Source organism: Tamandua tetradactyla, chromosome 1 (assembly GCF_023851605.1).
Source record: "Tamandua tetradactyla isolate mTamTet1 chromosome 1, mTamTet1.pri, whole genome shotgun sequence".
NCBI lineage: Eukaryota > Metazoa > Chordata > Mammalia > Pilosa > Myrmecophagidae > Tamandua > Tamandua tetradactyla.
The window spans coordinates 14,032,964-14,059,095 of record NC_135327.1 but is presented as its reverse complement, the minus strand read 5'-3'; the positions used below and the strand labels follow the sequence as shown (position 1 = coordinate 14,059,095).

Sequence of the window (26,132 nt, the reverse complement as noted above, 5' to 3'; positions counted from 1 at the left end):
TAAAAAGGAGAATTTATCTTGATATTCTCACAAGCAGTGGGCAACCAAAGGTATAGACTGAGCCCCTAGTCTTAGGGTTTGTTCATGAAACTTAACCCCACAAAGGATAGGTCAAGCTTACTTAAAATTAAGCCTAAGAGTCACCCCCAAGAGAGTCTCTTTTGTTGCTCAGATGTGGCCTCTCCAGCCAACACAGCAAGCAAACTCATGACCCTCCCCCTGTCTACGTGGGACATGACTCCCAGGGGTGTGGACCTTCCTGGCAACGTGGGACAGAAATCCTAGAATGAGCTGAGACTCAGCATCAAGGGATTTAGAAAACCTCTACCAAAAGGGGAAAGAGTGAAATGAGACAAAGTGTCAATGGCTGAGAGATTCCAAACAGAGTCGAGAGGTTATCCTGAAGGTTATTATGCATTAAGTAGATATCACCTTGTTATTCACAATGTAATGGAGAGACTAGAGGGAACTGCCTGAAACTGTAGAGCTGTGTTCCAGTAGCCATGTTTCTTGATGATGATTGAATAATGATATAGCTTTCACAATGTGACTGTGTGATTGTGAAAACCTTGTTTCTGATGCTCCTTTTTTCTACCTTGCCAACAGATGAGTAGAACATATGGACTAAAAATAAATAATTGGGGGAACAAATGTTAAAATAAGTTTAGTTTGAAATGCTAGTGATCAATGAAAGGGAGGGATAAGGAGTATGGTATGTATAATCTTTTTTTTTCTGTTTCGTTTTATTTCTTTTTCTGAATTGATGCAAATGTTGTAAGAAATGATCATGATAATGATATGCAACTATGTGATGATATTGTGAATTACTGATTATATATGTAGAACAGAATGATCAAAATAGGAATATTTGCGTTCGTTGGGTGTTTTTTGGTATTTAAAAAAAATAAAATAAAATAAAATGAGTTACAAAAAAAAGGAGAATTTAATCAGTTGTTAGTTTACAGTTCTAAGGCCGAGATAATGTCCCAATTACAACAAGTCTATAGAAATGTCCAATCAAAGGTATCCAGGGAAAGCTACCTTGGTTCAAGAAGGCCGATGAAGTTCAGGTCTCTCTCTCATCCAAGAAGGCACATGGTGAACACAGTCGTGGTTTCTCTCCCAGCTGGAAGGGCACATGGTGAACACAGCGTCATCTGCTAGCTTTCTCTCCTGGCCTCCTGTTTCATGAAGCTACCCAGGAGGCGTTTTCCTTCTTCATCTCCAAAGGTCGCTGGCTGGTGGACTCTCGTGGCAATGTCGTTCTTCTCTGGCTCTCTCTGAATCTCTCTCATTCTTCAAAATGTTTCCTCTTTTACAGGACTCCAGAAACTTATCAAGACCCACCCAAATGGGTGGAGACATGTCGTCACCTAATCCAGTTTAACAGCCACCCTGGATTAAATCACATCTCCAGGGAGATGATCTACCTAGTTTCAAACATACAGTACTGAATAGGGATTAGAAGAAATGGCTGCCTTTACAAAATGGGATTAAGATTAAAACATGGCTTTTCTAGGGTACATACATCATTTCAAACCAGCACAGATGTTTAGTGAAATCACAAAGGTAACCACTAATAAAATGGCTAAAAATATAGAGAAAAGGAAGGAAGAAGGGAATCAAAATAATATACTACAAAAAGCAACTAAATACAAAAAAAAGTAGTAATGGAGTAATTGAGGAATAGAAATTACACAAGACATATGACATACAGAAGACACATAGCTAAAAATCAGAAGTAAATCTTTCCTTCTCAATTATTAACTTCTATGTCAATAGATTAAATTCCCCCTATCAAAAGGCAGAAATAGGCAGATTAGATGAAAAAGCCTGATCCGTCTATGTGCCGTCTACAAGAGGCTGATTTAATTTACAAAGACACAAAGATTGAAAGTGAAAGGGTGGAAAAAGATACTCTATGCAAATGGTAATCAAAAGAAAGCTGGAGTTGCTATATTATTGTCAGACAAAAAAGAATACAAGAGACAAGGATATTATATGTGGATAAAAGGTTCAATTCAGTAAGGAGATATAGCAGTTATAAACATATATGCACCTCACCACAGAATCCCAAAATAAATGAAGCCAAAATTGATAGAATTGAAGAGAGAAATAGTTCTACAATAATAGTTAGAGATTTCAATATACTGCTTTCAAAATTGATAGAACACATAAACAGAAAATCAGTAAGGCAATAGAGGACTTGAATACTCTTAACCAGTTAAACCTGACACATATATAGAGTTCTCCAGTCAACAACAGCACAATACCATTCTTCCTAAGTGTACATGGAACATTTTCCAGGAGAGACCATATGTTAGGTCCCAAATCAAATCTCAACAAGTTTAAAAATATTGAAATTGTACAAGATGTCTTCTCAGACCACAGTGCAATGAAGCTAGAATAACCGAAAAAAAAAATGGAAAATTTACAAATATGTGGAAATAAACACACTATTAAACAACCAATGTTTCACCAAAGAAATCACAAGGGAAATTAGGAAATATTTTGAAATGAATGAAAACAAAAACACAACATACCAAAACTTATGGTATACAGCAAAGGCACTGCTCAGAGCACTACTGTTATTCAACATTGCACTGGGAGCTCTAACCAGAGCAGTTAGGCAAGAGAAAGAAATAAAAGACATCCACATTGTAATGGAAGAAGTCATAGTATCTCTATTTGCACATAACATTTTCTGTATATGGAAAATCCCAAAGAATATACAAGAAAGCCACTAGAACTAATGAATGAGTTCAACAGAGTTTCAGGATATAAGATAAACACACAGAAGTCAGTTGGGTGTCTATACACAAGTAATGAACAATTTGAAAAGGAAATCGAGGAAATGATTACATTTTCAATAGCATCTAAAAGAATAAAATACCTAGGAATAAATTTAACCACATAAAACTATGAAAACATTGCTGAAAGAAATTAAAGAAGACCTAAATAAATGGAAAGACATCCCATGTTCATGGATTAGAATACTTAATATTGTTAAGATGTTGGTACTATCTAAAGTGATCAACAAATTCAATGCAATCCCTATCTAAATACCAGTAGCCTTTTTGCATAAGCGAAAGAAATGGATTCTCAAATTCAAATGAAATTGTAAGGGACCCCAAATAGCCAAAACAATATTGAAAAGAATAAAGTTAGTAGACTCACACTTCCCGATTTCAAAACTTACTACAAAGCTATAGTAATAAAAAAAAGTGAGTACTGGCATAAGGATACACATAAACCAAGGAATAGAATTGAAAGTCCAGAGATAAATCCACATATCTATGGCTAGTTGATTTCGACTAGGACTCCAAGTTCATTCAATGGGGAAATAAGCCTCTTAAGCAAATGGTGCTGGGACAACTAGAAATCCACATGCAAAAGAATGAATATAGACCCCTACTTCTCATCATGTGCAAATGGACCAACAACCTAAATATCAGCGCTAATCCTATAAAACTCTTACAAGAAAAAATAGAGAAATATCTTCAGGACCTTGTTGGAGGTGATGGATTTTTAGATGTTACAGCAAAAGCAATAAAAGACAAAATGGGCTTAATCTAAGTTAAAAACTTTTGTGCATCAAAAGACATTATCAAGAACCTCCTGGCCACATAGGAAAGAAATCCTAGAATGAGCTGGGATTCAGCATCAAAGGATTGAGAAAACCTTCTTGACCAAAAGGGGGAAGAGAGAAATGAGACAAAGTAAAGTGTCAGTGGCTGAGAGATTTCAAATAGAGTCGAGAGGTTATCCTGGAGGATATTCTTACACATTATGTCGCTATCCCCTTTTTAGTTTAAGGTGTATTAGACAGGCTAGAGGGAAGTGCCTAAAACTGTAGAGCTGTGTTCTTGTAGCCATGTTTCTTGAAGATGATTGTATAATGATATAGCTTTCATAACCTTGTGTCTGATGCTCCTTTTATCTATGGTATGGACAGATGAGTAAAAAATATGGATTAAAAATAAATAAATAATAGGGGAAACAAACGTCAAAACAAATAAACAAGACATTATCAAGCAATTGAAAAGACAAGCTACAGATTAAGAGAAATATATCTAATAAGGGTTTAATATCCAGAATATCTAAAATCTCCTAAATTCAACAACGAAAAGACAAATCAATTTAAAAATGGGCCAAGGGTTTGATAGACATTCCTCTAAAGAAGCTATTCAAATTGTCAATAAGTATATGAAAACATGTTCAGCAACATTAGCTATTAAAGAAATGCAAACTAAAACTACAATGAGATATCACTTCATAAAAAAATTGAAACTAACAAATGTTGACAAGGATGTGGAGAAATAGGAACCCTCATACATTGTTGGTGGGAATATAAGATGATGCAGCCACTATGGAAAACAGTTTGGAAGTTCTTCAGAAAGTTAAATGTAAAACCACTATATGACCCAGCAATTCTACTCCTTGGTACGTACCCAAAAGAATTGAAAGCAGGAACTTGGACAAATATTTGTACACCAGTGTTTATCGCAGCATTATTCACAGTAGCCAAAAGGTGGAAGCATCCCAAGTGCCCATCAACAGGTGAAGGGATAAACAAAATGTAGCATGTCCATAAAACGGATATTATTCAACCATAAAAAGAAATGAAGGGCTAGTCCATGCTACAACATAGATGACCCTGAAGACATGTTGAGTGAAATAAGCCGGACACAAAAGGACAAATATTGCTTGATTTCTCTCATTTGGAATACTGTAAGCTAAGAAAATTCATAGACACAGAAAGCAGAATTGTGGATACTTGGGGGCTGGAGGGAGGGAGAATGGAAGTTATTGCCGAATGAGTATAAGTTTTGATTTAGGGATGGTGAAAATTTGGAAATAGCAGTATAAGTTACATAGTCAGTGTACTTTATGTCAAAGAATTGTCTACTTAAAATTATTTTCATGTTCTGTGCATTTTCCCATCTGTTTTAGTTTGCTAAGAATGCCAGAATGCAACACACCAGAGATGGATCAACTTTTTAATAAGGGGATTTATTTAGCTACAGATTTATAGTTCTTCAGAGGAAAGGCAGCTGGCTTTCATTTGAGTTTCTCTGTCACATGGGAAGGCACATGGTGACGTCTGCTGACCTTCTCCCCTAGCTTCTGGGTTCCAACAGCTTTCCCCAGGGCGATTCCTTTCTGCATCTTCAAACATCTGGGCTGAGCTGCCAGTGCTGAGATGAGGTATGCTGGGCTGCTGAGCTCTCTTTTGACCTCTCTCTTTTAAGCCTCCAGCTAATTAAATTAAACCTCACTCATTGTGGAAGGCACTCCCCTTAGCTAACCGCGAATGTGATCAGCCAAAAATGAATTTCACATACTGGTGATTTAAGTCCACAACAACAGAACAACTGGGCATCATCACCTGGCCAAGTTGACACCTGAACCTAACTACCACACCATCATTAAAAATACATTAGTTAAAAAAGAAGTGAAGAGTGTAATGTAATGCTTACAGTAGTCAAAAGAAAGCTGGAGAGGCTATAACAATATCAGACAAAGTAGATTTCAGAGCAAGAATATTACTAGTGGTAAAACTATTGCATAATGATTATGAGGCCAGTTAATCCAGGAGATATAATAATATTAACCTAATAACATAGATTCAATTTTTTAAATATTTTTTAAATTTTATTAATTTATTAAACATAACATACAAACACGAACATTCTTACCATATGATCATTCCATTCTTGATATATAATCAATAACTCACAAAATCAGCACATAGTCACGATACAGTCACATGTATGGTCGTCATCATGCTCATTTCTTAGAACACTTGCATCAATTCAGAAAAGAAATAAAAAGAAAAAAAATGTATATGTGCCATACCCCTTACCCCTCCCTTTCATTGATCACTAGCATTTCAAGCTACTAAATTTACATAGATTCAATTTTATGATGAAAAAACTAATAGAACTGCAGAGAAAAAAAAAAGATAAATCCACCTTTATACTTGGAGACTTTTATACTTCTCAATAATTGATAGAATAAGTAGGTAAAAAGTCAGCAAGAATACAGTATACTCGATCAACACTGTCAGTCAACTTGATTGACATTTGTAGAGTACGCCACCCGAGGGCAGCAGAAGATGCATTCTTCTCAAGTACAAAAGTAGCATTTACCAAGATAGACCATAATCTAGGTCATAAAACAAACCTCAATCTATTTACAAGGATTCAAGTCACTTTAAGTATATTCTCTGACCAAAACAGAATTTATTGGAAGTCAATAATGAAATGATCTCTGGAAAATCCCCAAATATTTGGAAACTGATCATATCACGTAACTCATAGATCAAAGAAGAAATCAAAAGAAACATGTAAAAATATTTTGAACTGACTAAAAATGAAAAGAATCATATCGAATTTGTGAAAACACTGAACAAACTAGCAATAAAGCAAACTTCCTCCACATGATAAACACCACCATGAAAACCCACGAAAGGCATCATACTTACAATATTGGAAAACTGGAAGCTTTCTCCCTGATATCAGGCACAAGACCACAATGTCCACTCTCACGTGTCTATTCAATATTGCACTGAAGGTTCTAGCCACGGCAATCGGGCAAGAAATAGAAATAAAGGAATTCGGTTTGGAAAGGGAGAAGTAAAACTGTCTCTTTGCAGCTGATATGATCTTGTATACAGAAATCCTGAGGAACCCACTAAATGCATCAGAACTTAATGAGTTCAGCAAGGTTGCAGAGTAACAGATCAATATACAAGATTCAGTTTTATTTCTATAGTCTCAATGAATATCAAAATAAAAATTAAAAACAATTCCATATACAATAGCATCAAAAGGAATAGAAAACTAGTGAAAAGACCTGAATTTGAGAGCCGATCACTATTAACCAACTCTGGGACTTCAGATATGTCTTGTCTCTCACATGAGAAGACTGTGCTTTGCCTACCTCCTAGTATTGGCAGAGTCAGATGAGATCAGAGATGCCAGGGCACTTTGAAGGCCGTAAAATGGGAACAAATGTAGAAATTTTTTATTGGCAAGAGGATTCAGGCCAGAATCGCTGAGAGGTAGAGCTCATATCTTTTAACTACTGTTTTAAGGAGCAGCTAAATTTGCCTTTCAATTGGGGGCAAACAGGTACTGTTAATCTGTTTGAAAAGTTATTTTAAGTAGCTTTAAGTAGAGAGTCTGGCTTGTTAAAGGCAATGTACCTTTCCCATACATAGGTCAGTACACAGATCAGCAAACTGCCCTGAGCCTGTCTCTGTAAAAGAGTTTTATTAGAGAACAGCCCTACCCATTCATTAACATACATTATCTATAGTTGCTTTTCCCAGAGTTAAGCAGTTGTGACAGAGACTGTAAGATCCACAAAACCTAAAATACTTACTCTCTGGCCCTTTACAAGAAAGAATTTGTCCATCTCTTAATTAGCATAATGTAACTTCGGCCTATAAGAGACCATGATGAATTCTGAATTATTGAACTTTGAATTAATGAGTTTTCTATGTATTTCCTCATATGTGTACTTTGAAAATATCAGATGCTTAGGCTAGTGTAATGAGTTGAATGGAGGCCCCCCAAAAGTCCATGTCCCGGAACCTATGAACATGGCTTTATTTGGGAAAAGGGTCATTGCAGCTGTAATTAAGCGCAGGGATCTCAAGATAAAATCATCTAGATTATAGATTATCTGGGAGGAAGGAGGCCCTAAATCCAAAGGCAAGAGCCTTCATAAAAGATACACAGAAACAGAGAAGGGAGACGTGGAGAGGGAGGAAAAGACTCGAGTTGTGCTCGCACAAGCCAGCCTGAGCCCAGAGCTCCCAGAAGCTGGGAGAAAAAAGGAAGGATTTTCCCCCTAGAGCATAGAGGGAATACGACCATGACATCACAGAGGGTTCAGACTTCTAGACTCTAGAACCGTAAGAGAATAAATGTCTGCTGTTTCAAGCTGCCAAGATTGTAGCAATTTGTTATGGCAGACCTAGCAAAGTAATGCAGCTGGGTAGTTCTCTTCTCTCCCTGGCCTAGGGACTCACTGTAGAATTGAGGCCTGTCAAATGCCATGCATATGGGCGCAACTCCAGGTCCGATTGCATTCTGCCTCCCTGGACAGGATCTCCATGGCCTCACTACCCTGGAATATTTGTTTCCATTTCGATTGAATCAGATGAGTCCATGCAGCATGCTCTCGGCTAAGGCAAAGAGCACTTTGGAATCTAGATGAATTCCTAGCTCCATCACTGCAGAACCCTGTGACTTGGTGCAAATCACATTACAACTGCTTGGGGCTGACTTACCAGGAACATAAACATTTCCAGTCTCTCCGGAGGCCTTCATTTCCATATTTAACATTAACAAGCGCAGAGGCAGGCAGCTCTGGGATAGTTACAAGCATCAGCTCCAGACCAAGTGTCTGGATTCCAGTTCCAGCCTCCACGCTCAACTGGGACCTTGGCTCAATCGTTTCACTTCCCTGTGCCCTGGTTTTATCTATACAAAGGGGAAGATAGTGATAGAATCCATTTCATAGTGTTAATGGGGATTTCATGAATTGACACTGAAGCTGAGCAATGAAAGTATTTGTTAAATAAATAAACACTGTGTAGTGATATGGAGCAATCTTCGACCAACAGTGAGGAATATGCTCCTGGGATGGGATCTAGCTGGGCTTCAGCCTTTCTTCCTTTGAGGTCCTGGAACAAGGACTGTGTCCTCAAATCCACAGCTATTGTGAGAAGATGCTGATGAGGGATGCTGCCAAGTAACAGGAATAGGGTCAGGCCTCAAAACCAAGTCCTGCAAGGAATGAATCAATGATCTGAAACAGTGTAGCCTGCAGGTGAGAAAAGAGCACGTTTGTGGTGTTCAACTGCTATAGGTAAAGATGGGGCTTAAAAAAATGGTTCTTACCTTGAGGATCAAATTGGGGCCAAGTGATGGAAGTTTCAGTGGGGAGAACTTCTGACACATTATCAGGAAGACTTGTTCCCCCACAGAGTTTGGCTGACCTTTCTGGTCTGGGCTGCTCGAAGGAGCATTTCAGTTAAGGTAAAGAGTTGGACTGAGGAAACACGCAGGACCCTCCCAGGTCCAGTTGTCCCGGGGTCTAATATTCCTGTTGGTTTTGAGATCCTACTACTGATAAGTTTGGTAGGAACAAAGCCATTACTATTTTAAAATTCCAAAGTTTGAAGCTTGCCAAGGACTCTGTAAACACTGCCTGCCCAGATTCCCTGGGCCATCTCCTGATGAAGTGCTCAGCAGCCTGACATTCTTATTACCTCACCCCCCCACCCCATGGATTATGAAAGATGGGTGGTGGTGACAGCTCCTGGCAAGCTCAGGAGTCAGCCCAGCCTGGGTGTCATGGAAAGACAATTTGTCCAAGAGGCATCTTACTTCAGGAACCCAAAGACAGATCTCCAGACCCTCTTTGAAACTTGAAAGGGGTCATTCAGATCTGACACTAATTGGCCCATGTTGTGGCATCTGGATTTCATTTCCATCACTGGGAATTCTGTGAAGTCATTTCCAATGACTTTCTTATCTGTCTTAGCCAAAGCAAGCACCGGGAGTTCTGAGTCAATTGATTATGAGTCCATTAAGGCTTATTAGGCTCTGGAATTACATTCTACATGAATTTACATAAGCATTCCCTGCCCACCACCACCTACTGACCAGCCTGAGAACGGACTGGTACTGAGCTTCCTGTCCCTGGAGGCATCAAAAAGAGCCTAGGCAACCACTGATCTGGAGAAACACATTATGAAGGGAACTCTCACATCTACTAGAACAGGGGCTGCAAACTCAAAGGCCTACAAGGGCTAGGAAGGCAATTAAAAAGTGGGAATTTAGCCAGCTATGGACAGGCGCGTGTGTGAGTACCTAAACTGGCAGCTACCCAGCAGCTTGGTGGAAGGCAGAACCAGTATTGCCAGATCTGAGAGAAGCTAGAAATCCGGATTTGGATGTAAAAACTCTCCATTTTTAAATATTGGCAAATACGTTGAATCTTTTTGGAATACCAGTTTGCCACCTTCGCTGTAGAGTTACTCTCCCTTGAGGACCTGTGGCAGGTATCTGTGCAGCTGAAGCCCGAGTAGAAATCCCTGTTCTAAGACGAATCTGTTTGCCTGGGATCAGAACCAGCGGGCATCTTCAAGTTAACACAGTCTGGCTACTTGCAACCTGGTGTAGGGATAGGAGCGCTGGGCTGAGGGTGGGGAGGCCTGAGTTCTGATCTCAGTCCTATGTATTTCTGGAAAAGTTGCTGTCCCTCTCTGGCTCAGTTTCCCTTTCTGTAAAATGAAAGAGGAAGGAATTGGCCTAGGACATCTCAGGTCCCTGCCAGCTCAAACAGTCTAGGACACCACTTAGGAGGAGCTCAAAAAAGGAGAGTTTTTAAAAACAGGGGCAGCTATGTCCCAGCAATACCAGTACTTGGCATATACCCAGAAGAATTGAGGGCACTGACATGAACAGACATTTGCACACTGATGGTCATAGCAGCATTATTTGCAATTGCCAAGAGATAGGAACAATCCAGGTGCCCATCAACAGATGAGTGAGTAAACAAAATGTGGTATATACAGACGAATATTATGGAGCATTTAGACGAAATGATGTCCCGAAACATATGACAACATGGATGAACCTTGAGGACATAATACTGAGTGAAATAAGACACAGAAGGACAGATACTGTATGATTCCATTATTGTGACTGAAAAAGCTGCCAGTGTTTTGGAGCAGCTAGAAAGAGGGACCTGAGATGAGGGTCTGGTGGCCCACGACAAACTCGTAACAGTCTAGTAAAATGAGGCATGGCCCCTGCTCTTGTGGCACCCACAGTCTTGGGGGAGACAGGGACCAAACGATCGTCCAGTGAACAGTGTGCCCAGGAAAAGGGCTGTGAGCCAGAGGAAAGAGTTTTCAACTGGAGACTCAAACCCAGTCAGGGTAGCAGGGAAGGCTTCTCTGAGAACGGGGCTCCTGAGGACCAAAGGATGAGTAGGAGCTGACTAGGAGAAGGGGACAAGAAAAGCCTTCCTGGAAAAGAAACAGCGTGTGCAAAGCCTGGGTCAGGACGGCATAGGGCGTATTTAAGGCCCTGGAAGGAGACCAGCATTGTTGACACATGGGGAGGCAGGTGGGGTGGGAGCCTGGTGGGAGGTGGGGCTGGCGAGGTTCCACGTGAGCCAGACCCAGCACCTGGGAGCCCACGTGGGGGAGGCCTTAGGTCTGGTTGCTGAGAGCAGGAGGAAGGCCTTGAAGGATTTTAAGCTAGGAAAGACAAGATCAGATTTGTGTTTTGAAAAGACTCCCCTGAATACTGTTGGGAAGAGATGGAAGGGGGTGGGAGTGGACGGGGTGGCTTGAGGGGAGCAGAGCAGATGCAGGGGGGCCAGTGAAGAGGCTGCTGAAGCCATCTGGTAAGGCATGGTGGGGGCTGGCGGGGCGGCCATCCAGAGGGCGCAAGTGTTCAGACTTGAGAGCCACTTGTGGTTTTGCATCCACAGGGCTTGGTGATAAATGGAGCAAGCCAGCGGTGGTCTGGGTGTGAGGGCTAGCTCCTAGCTTTCTGACAGGTGCCCCTTAAGGTGAGTCAGCCCTATAACAACTCACGGCCCCCTGCATCAGGCAGCTGGGCATGGCTCCCAGAGACCCCCACTTACTGATTTTCTTGATGGTGTAATTCCCTCTCCTTGAGTGTGGACTGGACTTACTGACTCGAATCTAATGAATAAAGTGCATCAGGTGTGGTACGTAAAGAGGTTAGGTTGTACGAAGACCATGCCTTCCAGCTTGGCTTTCTCTTGCTCTCTGTTTGGTGGCTCGCTCTGGGGGAGGCCAGCTGCCATCGTGAGGTGCCCTGCGGACAGGCCATGGGTGAACTTGGCATCAGATCCTCTCCCAGTTGAGGCAGGTGGTATGTGCAGCCACATTGCAGTCTCCTAGAAACCGACAGATGTATCAGCACCCTCACTTCCCTGCATCTACCCAGAATGCAGCCAGCAGTGAGTAAAGCAGGCAAGGCTGATGGGCCATGTCCCCGCCAGGGGGCTGTCTCAACTCCTGGGTTTGGCTTCTTCTAGAGCTCGTGACCCCAGGTCACTGAGTTGTGAGTCCAGATGGAAGTTCTGAGGGGCTACCCCAATCCTAGGGGGGGGCTACTGCAAATCCTAGAGACTTCTCACAACCACAGCACCTCCTAAGTGTGCAAAGCCCTTACATTCACCTTCTCTTTTGTGTGTGTGAGATATTAAAACTTTGCATTTTATTCTCATAAACCTTCACTGTCAGGAACAGATAAGAATTGGGAACAAGGAGTTTCTACCTCATCTACATGGACATTTTATGGGCCAGTGAAGAGGGGTTAATTGGGGCTAATTTTTTTAAAAACTTTTTTATGGTAAAACAAAACATATACAAAGAAAAAGCAGTAATTTTCAAAGTACATTTCAACAAATAGTTACAGAACAGATTTCAGAGTTTGTTATGGCTTACCATTCCACTATTTCAGATTTTTCCTTCTAGCTACTCCAAAACACTGGAGGCTAGAAGAAATATCAATGTAGTGATTCAGCAATCATGTTCAATTGTGAAATGCTATTTTCTCTGTTATAATAACCCCTTCTCCCAATCTATAGGGATCTTTAGGCAATGCCCGTTATGACTTTTTCATGTTGAAAGAGGTGTGGACACTAAAGGATAGGAGGGATGTAATTGGTTGATGAACGTGGAGAGTCTGGTCCCTCTGACTTTCAGGATTTATCTGGTCTAAGAACCCATCTGGAAATTATAGGTTAGAGGGAAGCAAACTTAGTGCATGGAATGTGTGTGGAGTCTCAGTTTGAGCCCTAGATGTGCTTAAGAGTCAACAGGAGTGATGTTGGCTGGGTTTAAGAAACCATGTCAATTAGCCCTATCTAACTGAAGCTTGCATAAGAGTAGCCTTCAGAACAGCCTCTTGACTCTATATGATCTCTCTTAGCCACTGATGCCTTATTTTATTACACTTCTTGTCTCCCTTTTGGTCAGGAAGGCGTTGTTGATGCCACGGTGCCAGGGCCAGACTCATCCCCAGGAGCCATGCCTCACGTTGCAGGGAGACTTTCACCTGAATGCCAAGTCCCACGTAGTGGGGGAAGGGTAGTGATTTTCCTTGTGGATTTGGGCTTAGAGAGAGAGAGAGCCACATCTGAGCAACAAAAGAGGTTTTCTGGAAGTAACTTATAGGCTGTAACTATAGGTAGTCTTTGCTTCTCCCCTACAGAAATAAGTTTCATAAGGACAAGCCTCAAAATCAAGGGCTTTGCCTAATTTCTTGGGAGTCCCCGGTGGTTGAGAGGGTACTTGGGATTTCCCAGATTCACCTTCTCTTTTAATCCTCATGATCACCCACTGAAAGTAGGAATGCCTACTGCCCCATTTTGCACTTAGAGGCAGGGCTGTGACTCCATGGTTTATGTGCTTATCCATGGTGAGGATCATGTACTTTGTGCTTTAGTGGTGTGTTGTGCACTGTTGGGAGACAAAGCTAGTGCTGAGGCAGGCAGGGCTCTGGGCCCCTACCCCTGCTCCAGTGAAAGCGGCTCCACTGTTTGGTGTAATACCATTAAGGGATGGTGTAAAATTTCACTTGACAAACAATGAAAACCAGACCAGACCAAGTAGCATGGGGTTTCAGAATGTATGGTCTAAACTGAGAATGTTCTAGTCCCAAGTTCCCACTTACTGCGTGACCCAGGGTAAGCCACTTGAACTTCTGGGTCTCATTTTCCAAAACATTTGCAAAGTAGAGCTAATAATAGTCCCCACCTCACAGGGATATACAGGGGAATCACTGATGTCAAACATGGAAAGCTGTCAGCACGACACTAGGCCAACAGTAAGAGCTCAATAGCTGTGGTTATTTTCAAGGAAGTTTTTGCCTTTACGAGGGGAGTTTATCGTGTTGAAAAACATTTCTCCAGGCAACAGGGAGCCTTTGAAGGCTTTTAGCAGAGGAGTGGCCTCCCCGAGGTAGGTTGGTAGAAGGCTCCCTCCTGCCCAATCTTGCACTTCGGGCAGCTGTGTTCTTTTCCAAAGAATGTGAATTAGAAAGACAAGGCGGGTGGGCTTGGGGCCAGGAAGGGAACCAGAAAGAACAGTTACGGGTTTTCTCTGAAACCAGAGTTTAGCAAAGGGGAGGGGACGGTGATAAGATTAGGGATTGCTACAAACATTTCCCGGAGTTATAAATCCTGGTTTATTTCATCCCTATTCTCAGAGGGATTAAGTTACTTTTGAGAGGAGCCTCCCATGGCTGGCAATGAGAGTTGCTGAGGCCCAGCCTGGGGAGAGACCGACCTTTACCTCTGGGCGGACATCTTTCTCCAGCACCATTGGATGCAGCCCAGCCTGTCCCTGCTGGACTCTCCCTAAGTCCCCTCACTTCTGGAGCAGCCTGTTCCCACAGTCTTTATCTCTGAATGCACAGAAGAGCTGCTTTTCTCCCGAATTCACATCTCCCCAAGCAGCTTCATTCAGTAATGCAATAAGTCTTTGGGTTCCAGCAGTGTGCCAGGCCTCTTGTGAGCAGGGAGCACAGCGTCCCTGCTCTAAGCGAGCTTAAGACAGATCTATACAGTTATGGTATATAATGTCAGGTGATAAATACTACGACAAAAATTATAGTAGGTGATGTGACATACAGTAGACAAGAAAGGCCTCTCTGTGACATTTATTTGTTCTGAAAAATAATATATTTACAAAAAAGCAATAAATTTCAAAGTACATTGTAACAAGTAATTATAGAACAGATTTCAGAATTTGGTATGGGCTACAGTTCCGCAATTTCAGGTTTTTCTTTCAGCTGCTCCAAGACACTAGAGACTAAACAAATACTGATATAATGATTCAGCAGTCATGCTCATTTGTTAAATCCTGTCTTCTCTGTTATCACTTCACTTTCTCCTTTGATCTTTCCCCCAATCTTTAGGGTTATTTGGACTATGCCCATTCTAACTTTTTTCATGTTGGAAAGGGATGTTGATAATATGGGACAGGGGGATGGAGCTAGCTGAAGTTCTGGAAAGGCTGGCCCCTCTAGATTTCAGGACTTATCTGGCCTAGGAACCCCTCTGGAGGTTGTAGGTTTCTGGAAACTAATTTTAATGCATGGAACTTTTGTATAATCTCAGATAGAGCCCTAGGTGTTCTTTAGGGTTGGCAGGAATGGTTTTGGTTGGGGTTTGACAAACCATGATAAATAGCAATATCTAGCTGAAGCTTGCATAAGAATAGCCTCTCACCTCTGTTTGAACTCTCTCAGCAACTGATACCTTATTTGTTACATTTCTTTTCCCCCTTTTGATCAGGAAGGCATCGCCAACCCCATGGTGCCAGGGCCAGGCTCATCCCTGGGGGTCATACCCCACTTTGCCAGGGAGATTTTAACCCCTGCATGTCGTGTCCCACATAGGGGGAGGGTAATGTTTTTATTTGCAGTGTTGGGCATAGAGAGAGAAAGATCACATCTGAGCAACAAAAGAGGTTTTTGGAAGTAACTCTTAGGCATAACTTTAGGTAGGCTTAGCTTCTCCAGTACACAAATAGGCTTCACAAGAGCCACCCTCAAGATCAATGCCTTGGCTTATTGACTTAGGAGTCCCTAATGTTTGAGACAGAATCAGGGGTTTCCCCGGTAGTACACTTTAATAGTTCCATATTTTTTCTCCCTCCCTCAAGGGACTTTGCCAATACTTTTTAATTATCTGCTCAGCATACTCAGGGATGGATCCAGGCATTACATTAAGCTATACAGAATTACAGGCCCTCATTCCCATTCTGGGCTCTATGTGTTTGGGTCGTTTAAATGATCTATCCAGGTAGGTTGAGTTAGAGGATGTGCTACAGAAAATTTAGGTTTTGGACAAAAATAAACCTCTCTCCTTTTAGCCTCATAGAGTAGGTGACGTTCTAAAATACAGACGATTCATTCTTATCCCTGTGTGCTGATTTACCTTAGTCTGACCTGTTTCGCTTCATTCTTCTCTCTAACTGAAGAAGCCTGATCTCTTTTTCAGTTTCTTTCACAGTTGTTGTATGTGGCAGTGCTGACTTTCAGAGCTGCGGAACTCCAGCTCTGGGTCTTAGGTGTACCCAAAGTTCCGGGGAAGTACCAGGTTATTCACATATAGCACAGCATCTCAAAATCTAGTAATAACAATTACAGCTCAGGGCTAAATGTGCCTGCCGTAAAAGCTTACAATCTAGCCCCAATTTTCCTATAAGTACTTTCTAAAAGAAACCATACAATATTTGCTCTTTTGTTTTTGGCTTCTTTTGCATCACATACTGTCCCCGAGGTTTGTTCACCTCACTGCATGCCTCATGACTTTGTTCCTTTCTATAGCAGCACAATAGTCCATCATTTATATACACCACAGTTCACATCCACTTCTCAGTCAGAGCATCCGTCAGCCGCCTCCATCTCTTGGGCATCTTGGATAATGTTCAAAGTCAACAATCCATGTCACACATTATCCTCACTTAGTTGTATAATCAACAACACTCCCAATTTTAGACAATTTACATTGCTCCCAAGAGAAAAATGACCGATGATAGAAAATAGAAAATCTAAACCTCCCCTTAACTCTTGTCCTTCCACCCTAATTATTTACTCCTGGTATTGCTGTGGTACTGTTGATGTCTTTTTGTTAAACATAGCCCATAGCATGCAATAGTAGTTTTCCCCCCATACCCTGATATTATAAATTCTTTATACAAGATTCATATTTTTGAAGTAGTTCATGCAAGATTTTATTTATATTTGCAACGTTAATCAGTGGGATACATGGCTCTATACAACCCCTTTCAATCATATTCACTTTCAATATGGCAATTTTACTTACAGACCTGTTAATGAACTGCCTTCACCTCTATCCATTCCCTTATATTTAAGTTCAACCTCAATAGCTAACCATTCACCCATTGTGACTGAGAAATTAGGATTTAAGGGGTGATTTTGATTGCTGAATCATTATATAAATATTCCTTTTTGTTTTCTGGCACATTGGAGTACACAGGGAAAAACCTGAAACCTCTGAAGTGTAATCCATCTGCCTTGGTTTCTGATAATGGTTGACCAGCCCTTATCTTCTGCCCCTGTGATTGTAAAAACCTTGTGACTAACCTTCACCTGTACCTAGTTATCTAGTTTTTCAACTTTAAAGTCTTATAATCACTAAAGACAGCCCCTGATGTTTGTAATAAAGGGTCCCGGGTCCGCCCAGAACTAACCCACCCCAAGTCCAAACTTTTCTTGACTGAGGCTGAATTTAACCTAAGTGGGCCCCCCTGACATGCGCAGTAGCTTAGACGTTAACTTACAAGTCACCTCTACCCCATTCTGCCATTTTCTTTCATACAGTCTGTGACTGAGCATGCAATCAACCTGGCATGCTCATAATCAGATCACCTCTAATTACATCATCTGGGGCCACTGTACTCATTATCCTAAACCCTGCCCACCTTTTCTCTGATAAAACTGTCTAAATTACTGCAGTTTGGGGAGACAGATTTTGGGCTGCTAGGCCATCTACTCTCCTAACTAAACTCTCTCTCTTTGAATCCTGTTGTCTCAGGAATTGGTTACTGAGCGCATCGGGCAAAAGAATCCAAGGCCTTTGTTTGGCAATACCATCACATCTTCCGTGTATCTCTAGGCCCCCATATTCTGTATTATTAGCCTCTGAGTTTACCTTTTCCAAGGTCATAAAAACAAAATCATACGGTATTCCTTTTGTTCTGAGACATTTAAGTACAGGCATGAATGACAGGAAGGAACGAGCTGTTGCAGATTGCAGTTTCCAAAGATGGCTGCACCGATATCTTCCTTCCCACCTGCTCTGAAGCTGTAGGACTTGCCACTTCCCCATCAAGGGATGAGGAGTGTTTCTCCACCCCCTGGTTCCGGGCAGGATCTGTGAGGACTTTGACCAACGGAATCTTGAAAAGTCCTTTTTTGCTTGTATGTGCCACCAATAACTTTTCTCATTCTATAGTGTTTTTGTGCTCTTAATAAAAGTAAATAGAGGCTCATATTTTTAAAGAAATCAAGTGTTTCGATCTTTTTCTTTAGTTAGTGCTCTCTGTATCTTGTTTAAGGAATCTTTGCCCACCCTTAGGTGATGAAGATATTCTCTCTATCATCTTCTAAAAACATTCACATTTTGGTCAGTTTTACTTGGAATTGATCTGGGATTGATGTGAGATAGGGGTATGATTTCATATTTTTTCCATTTGGAAATGCAGTTGCTCCTCATTATATATTTAAGGCTGTTCTTTTCTCACTGACTCGTAATGCCACCTTTGTCATAAATCATATGTTCATAAACATGAGTTTGTTACTGACTTTTCTATCAAGTCTTCATGTCAAGTAGAGCGAGTCTTCTCACCTCATTGATCTTCTTCAAGAACAATTCTTAGTCATTTGCATTTATATATACATTTTAAAATCTCCTTGTCAAATTCTACAAAATCTCCTTGGGGTTTGGGATTTCCTGAAGCCCATTTATATTGCCTATAAAATAATTTTGGAAGAATTGACAATTTTACAATATTCTATCTAAAACCCATTAATTTGCTATTTTTCCTTTTTAATTTTAGTTTTCTTTCATGTTTCTCAATAAAGTGCTGTAATTTTCCTTTTCATGTCTTTATTATTATTTTGTGTTGCTGCCTTTTTAAACATTTTCTATTGTGAAATATAACTTGTATAGAAAAAAAGCAATAAATTTTGAAGTGCATTTTAACAGTAGTTATAGAACACATTTCAAAGTATGATATGGGTTACAGTTTCACAATTTCAGATATTTCCTTCTAGCTGCTCCAAGACACTGGAGACTAAAAAGAAATATCAGTATAATTCAGGAGTCATACTCATTTGTTAAATCTTATCTTCTCTGTTATAACTCCTCCTTCTCCCAATTTTTAGGGATATTTGAGCAAAGACCATTCTAACTTTCTCATGTTGAAAGGGGTGCTGACATTTTGGGGCAGGGGATGTAACTGGTTGATGCTCTTGGAGAGACTGGTAACTCTGGGTTTCAGGGTTTATCTGTTGTCATGGTCAGGTTCATGTGTCAACTTGGCCAAGTGGTGGTACCTGTTTGTCTGGTTGGGCAACTGCTGGCCTGTCTGTTGCAATGAGGACATTTCATAGAATTAGATCATGATCATGTTGGCTGCATCCACAGCTGATTCCATTTGTAATCAACCAAAGAGGAGTGTCTTCTGCAATGAGTGATACTTAATCTAATCACTGGAAGCCTTATAAGAAGGATTCAGAACAGACAGGCTCTTTTCCTGCTTCAGCTGGCAAGCCTCTCCTGTGGAGTTCGTCCAGACCCTCCATCGGAATCGTAAGCTTTACAGCCTGCCCTGTGGATTTTGGATCTGCATTCCCGTGGTCACGTGAGACACTTTTATAAATTTTATATTTGCGAGTGTTCCCTGTTGATTCTGTTTCTCTAGAGAACCCTAACTAATACATCTGTCCTAGGAACTATCTGGAAATTTTAGGGTTCTGAAAAACAAACTTAGTGAGTGTGCTGGTTTGAGAAAAGCTATGTTCTCTCAATCCTAATCCAATCTTACGGGGGCAGACCTGCTGTTTAGGGTGGGACCTTTGATCAAGTTATTTCCATGGAGACATGACACACCCAATTGTGGGTGAGATCTCTTGATTAGATTATCTCCATGGAAGTGTAAGCCCACCCATTAAAGAAGTGTCTTAGTTTACTGGAGTCCTTCAAAGAGTCAACACAGGGAAACATTTGGGGGAAAGCTCAGACACAGACATTTAGAGATGCTTGGAGAGCCAACACAGAAAGCCACTGGAGTCAGAAGCTGGAAGCAACACAAAGTGGGAGCAAAGGACCAGGAGATGGCAGCCATAGTCTTTCCATGTGACAACCTTGGCCTTTTTTTGGAGTCAAGTTATCTTTTTCTGGATGCTTTAGTTTGGACATTTTGGGTCTTAGAAATATAAACTTGTAACTTATTAAATCCCCTTTATAAAAGCCAATTCATTTCTGGTATATTACATTCCAGCAGCATTAACAAACCAAAACAGTGAGTAAAACATTTGTAGAGTCTCAGATAGAGCCCTGGGTATTCTTTAAGGTTTTCAGGAATACTGTTGATTGGGGCTTGGCATACCATGGCAATTAGCTATATCTAGCTGAAGTCGCATGTCTTTTATTATGTTTACTTGAGTATTTGCATTTTTTAAGTAACTCTAAATGATATCTGCATTTAAAAATTTTTTCTTATTTGTTGTTTTAGTCTGCCAAAGCTGCCATAATGCAACACACCAGAGATGGATTGGCTTTTAATAAAAGGGGATTTATTTAGTTAAAAATGTATAGTTCTTCAGAAGAAAGCTAACTTTCAACTGAGGTTCTTTCTTACACAGAAAGGCACAGGGTGATCTCTGCTGGCCTTCTCCTCTGGGTTCCAATAACTTTCCCTGGGATGATTCCTTTCTGCATCTCCAAAGGTCTGGGCTGAGCTGTGAGTGCTGAGATGAGGTATGCTAGGCTGCTTGGGCTGTGCTACATTAAGCTCTTTCATTTACGCACCAGACAATTAAATCAAACATTCATTGCAGCAGGCATGCCTCCTAGCTGACTGCAGATGTAATCAGCAACAGATGAGCTTCACATGCCATTGGCTCATGTCCACAGCAACAAAACTAGCCATCTTCACCTGGCCAAGCTGACACCTGAACATAACTACCACATTTGTTGTTATATAGAAACATACTTTTATATATTTATTTTGTATCGAATAAATATGCTACATTTTCTTATTAATTCTAATAATTTATCTCTAGATTACTTTGAGTTTTCTCTAAAACAACAAATAAGAAAAATTTTTAAATGCAGATATCATGTTTCTTCTCAGCATACCCCATCTCAGCACTCGCAGCTCAGCCAGATATTTGGAGATACAGAAAGGAATCACCTGGGGAAAGCTGTTGGAAGCCAGCAGCCAGGAGAGAAGGCCAGCAGATGTCACCATATATGTTCCCATGTGACAGAGAAACTCAGTTGAAAACTAACTGCCTTTCCTCTGAAGAACTATAAATCTGTAACTAAATAAATCCCCTTATTAAAAGCTGATTCATTTCTGGTGTGTTGCATTCTGGCAGCTTTAGCAAAGTAAAACAGTTTGTCACTCCTTTGGAGGTAATTTCTGTTTTTCTCTGGATTCTAATTATATTTCTCTCTTTGACTTTGTCATTGATGTACTTCAGCTTTACTATCATGTGCCTATAAATGCATTTATTTTTATTTATTTTGCTTGGAAATTCTTGGACATCTTGAATCTGTGGATTAGTAGTTCTCATTAATTGTGAGAAGTTTTAAGTCATTATTTCTTCAACTACTGTGTCTGTCCCATTTTCTCTCTTGTATTGTTCAGAAACTCCTATTAAACATATATTCAGCTTTTTCTCCCTGTCCTCTGTATCTCCCAATGTCTCTTGTATGTTTCACCTCTTTCTTTTTCTTTCTTCTATATTCTGAATCATTCATCTTCTGCTTCACTAATTCTCTCTTCAGCTCTGTCTAATCTGCTTTCAAATCTAATCATTAAGTTCTAAGTTTCAGTTATTGTATTTTTTAATTTCTAAAAATTTATTTTATTCTCTTAATTCTGCTAGATACATTGTATGATTTCCTGTTCCCTGAAGAAATATTCAGGGTCACTTCTTCTTTCCTACTGTTCTCTATTTGGATTGCCAGTACTCGGTCATTTGTACTTACCCTCCACCTCATTTCAGAAACTTTGCCAGGACAATCATGTTTGAAAGCAAAGTCATTTTCATCATTTAATTGTTTTGTGCTTACTCAAAGAAAAAGCCTACTAAATGCTGCTTTTATGAGGGATACAATGATGAATCAGGCCTGGAATCTGCTGTTGAGAAACTGTTTCCTGGTGTGGGGCAGTAAGAAAGCTGATATGAGAAAAAGGAAATTTAGAATGAATTCCACATACCTTTCTCAAATGCCTACTATGTGCCAGTCACATTGTTTGAGTCTGAGTACACATAAGGAACAGGATTCAATCTCTTCTCTCCAAAAAGTTTCAGTGTAGTAGCAGAGATGAGATGGGTACTTAAATAATCATGCAAAATATGATAAGTGCCAGGTACATGATAGGTGCCTTTTAAATTATCTCTGAGTCAATGTGAATTGTCATGGAGTTCAGATGAGAGAGAAATTGCTTCTTATTAGAATGGGTCAAGGAAATCTCTGTGCTGACATTTGAGTTGAGCTTAAAAGTTGGTTGTTTTTGAATATTAATAGAAAGAGAAGGTAGGCACATTCCAAGCAGGGGGAATCGCATGAATAAAGACCTCGATGAGGGAAAGCCTAGGATACTTACATGGGAGAACGAGTAGAGGGGAGGGGCAAAAATCAGTAGGGGAAGAGGAGGAAATGAGCCGGAAAAGCAATCAAAGGTGGCTGGTTCCGTCTTTGTTGGAGTGGGGATTTCTGCGTAGAAGAAGAGATGTACTTGGTGAAGCTGTCTCATGTCCACTATGTGGGTATCATCCTCTGAGGCAGAAGAATCCTTTGGAGGAGACACTAAATGCAGAGATTAAACTTCACATTGTTACAGGCAAAGGCCATAGGCCAGGGTCAGAGAGAGGCCATCTTGTTAGTCTTTCAGTCCTCACAACCTAAGAGAACTGTGCACAGGTGGGTACTCGTGAATATTTGCTGAAGTGAATGAATGAATGAGTTCTTGAGCATTGGCTAGGATTTGTTGTGGCCTTACTCATGCTGAGTACCTCATGCATATAAGGATTATTTTCTCCATTTTATCACTGGGAAATCTGAGCTTTAATGAGACTGAGTAACTAGTCCAGGCCACGCAAATGTTAAGCACAGGGCCTGGGATCTGAGCTCTCCACTGACGGATTCCAGGGCCCCAGCTCTTTGGCACTTCTTCCCAGGCAGTGTGGAGCTGGTTAGAAGCTTAGCTCTTGAAGGATGGGCCCATTGGAGGGGTCTGCCTGCCCGCTGGTCCCAGCCAAGCACCCTCTATTAGTCTCCTCTCTGCATCCGACTGTTCTGGTACTGCTCAGGCTGCAGCTCAGTCCAGGAGCTCCTCGGCTGACTGCCACGACCCCACCTGCATCCTCCTTCTCTCATCCTTCCCCATCCCACCTTTGGACCCCAGCCTTTCTATCATGCATCACTTATTAATTGCAAAGTGTGGCAAAAGGAAAGCTTTCTCTAGCCTTGCTCTATCTCCCACCTGCCTATCTTTTCCCCCGGCCGGGTCAGAATGTTCCTGGGTGAACAGATCCCACTGCTACACAGTGGTCGGCAGGGAAAGGGGTTCTATTCTAAGCTGGAGAGTGAGGCTGGCTGAAGAAGAGCAGGACAGCATGGGAAAAGCAGAGAGAGGCGGTTACTTGCATTCCCTATGACTTCTTGCATTGGCTGGACTGGGGCAAAACATTGAGGGAGAAGGTCACAGACCTGGCTCTGACCCCAACACCGTGTGACCTATCTAAGGCAGTTCCTCCACCTGAACCTCAATTTCTCTCTGTCTACAATAAGGAATTTGAGTTAGGTGGCTCCAAATGGTCTCTGGTGCCTCAGTTCCACCAACATCAGCCTCTTCTGCTGCTGCTTGTTGGCAGTTCCAAGCCTTCACCGCAGCGCTGTGCCCCATACGCTCTCCCCTCACCAAGCCTGGACTTCTCAGCGGGCCTCCCAGCTCTGGAATATCTCCTCCCTTCAAACCTCACTCTCACCACCCACCACCTCCCGGCCCATTTATCTCTGTCTATAAAAACATAACTGTCCTGTGTCCCAACCTTTGGCATCTGGCCAGATAACTGAAACGATATTGAGATACGAGTCTGGGCTGAGCTGTTAGCAGGAATAGGTTAATATGATCAGTCACTAAATGGAAGAGTCAAAATTGGGGTCAGAATTGCAGATTACCAGCAATGTGACTTTAGGCAAGTTAAGGAGTCTCCTTAAGCCTCAGTGTCCTTTTCTAGAAAGGCTGGGGTTGATAGGAGTGTGAATTGGTTTAACTATTTTGGAGAACAATTTGCTAGCACCTGTGAAAGCTCGACATACACCTATCCTGTGACCCAGCAATTCTATTCCTAACATATATGCAGGAGAAATACATGCCATATATGTTGACAGAGAGACTGTGTACCAGAGGGTTCATAGCAGCCCTATTCACAAAAGTCCCAAATTGGGAACAATCAAGTGCCCACCAGCAGTAGGCTGGGGACGCTGTGGTGTGTTCACAAAGGAGACTTTACAAGCATCGGTTTAGTGTAGCCACAGGCAGCAACATGGACAAAGCTCTTGATGTGGAGCAAAAGAACCCAGACACAAAAGACTACAGTCTGTATGATCCCATTTAAGCGGAGGTCCCAAATAGGCAAAATAGTCTGTGATGATAAAAAATAATTAAAAAAAAATTAGAGTAGTAGTTATTTTTGGGCAAGAGGAGGAGCTTCTGGGATTTCTTATGTTTTACAGCTTTGGTATGGTCTCCCCGTATCTTTTTTTTTCTCTCCTCCAACTTTATTGAGCTGTTATTTACATTACCATAAAGCTCACCCATTTAAAGGTACAATGCAGTGGTTTTAAGAATATTTGCAGATTTGGGCAACCATCACCATAATCAAATTTTTAAATATTTCCATCACCCCAAAATGAAAACTTGTACCCATTAGCAATTACTCCCTCTCCTTGCCCTACAACGCTGGACAAACACCCAACTACTTTCTGTCTCTAAGGATTTGCCTAGTCTGGATATTTCATATAAATGGAATCACACTGTGATGGCCAAGTTCATATGTCAACTGGGCCAGGTTATAGTGTTCAGTTATTTGGTCAAGGAAGCACTGCCCTGTTTGTTACTGTGAAAATATTTCATGGATTTAAAACACCAGTAAGTCGATTGCATCTATGGCTGATTTCACCTAGTCACAACTGAAGATGTAGCCTTCAGCACTGAGAGATGGCTCATTCCATCAGTTGAAGGCCTTAAAAGAAGTGATGAGTTCAACAGTCAGAAGGGAAAATTTCCATCTCCACTTCAGCCAGGCAGCTTCTCCTGGGGAATTCTTTGAGGACTTTCATTGGAGCTCCCAGCTTGTGGCCTGCCCTGTGATAGCTGGACTTGGCCATCCCTACAGTCATGAGCCAACTCCTATTAAAAAAAAAAAATCTCAAACTATGTATATCCTTTGGTTCTGTTTCCCTAGTGAACCCGGACTAATACATATACAATATACGCATGACCTTTGTAGTATGATTTCTTTCACTCAATATATTTTCAGCATGTATCAGGAGAGCAGTGTCAGTACGTCATTATTTTTTGTTGTTGAGCAATATTCCTTTGTATAAAAATACCACATTTTATTCATCTGTTTCTCAGTTAATGGACATTTGGGTTGTTTCCACTTTTTGGCTATTAGAAACTGGGCTGTTATGAACATCTACACACAAGATTTTGTGTAGACATGTTTTCAATTGTCTTGGAAAGGCTGAGTCAAATGGTAACTCTATGTTTAGCGTCTTCAGGAATTGTCAATCTGTTTTCCTAAGCGGCTACACCATTTTACATCCTCATCAGCAATGTATGAGGGTTCCAATTTCTCCACATGCTTGCCAACACTTGTTAGTATCTGTCTTTTTGATCACAGCCATCTGGTGGGTGCCATGTGTAATCTCTGCGTGGGTTTGATTTGCATTTCCCAGTGCTAAGTGATGTTGAGCATCTTTCCATGTGCTCATTACTCATTCACTTATTTTATTTGGTGAAATGTCTATTCACATTCTTTGCCCATTTTTAAATTGGGCCATTTATCTTTCTATTATTGAGTTGTAAGAATTCTTTATATATTCTGTACTCAAGTCCTTATCATATATATGATTTTAAAATATTTTCTCCTAGCCTGAGGGTTGTCTTTTCACTTTCTTGATAGTGTGCTTTGAAACACGAAGTTTTTAATTTTGATGAAGTCTGACTTATCAATCTCCTCTTTTATCACTTGAGCTTTTGGTGTGATGTCTTATGTTCTGTT

At 41.0% G+C, this 26,132-nt stretch overlaps 1 protein-coding gene across 1 annotated transcript in view; it reads left to right on the top strand.

The window, feature by feature from the left end:
- Positions 1 to 21,157, top strand: part of RPRD1B (regulation of nuclear pre-mRNA domain containing 1B) — a 94,474-nt gene extending 73,317 nt beyond the window's left edge. The window contains exon 6 of the mRNA XM_077169065.1: positions 20,960 to 21,157. Coding sequence (XP_077025180.1) covers positions 20,960 to 21,141 — 182 coding nt within the window. The 3' untranslated portion in view covers positions 21,142 to 21,157. The remainder of the gene's footprint in view (positions 1 to 20,959) is intronic.
- Positions 21,158 to 26,132: the final 4,975 nt, after the last annotated feature.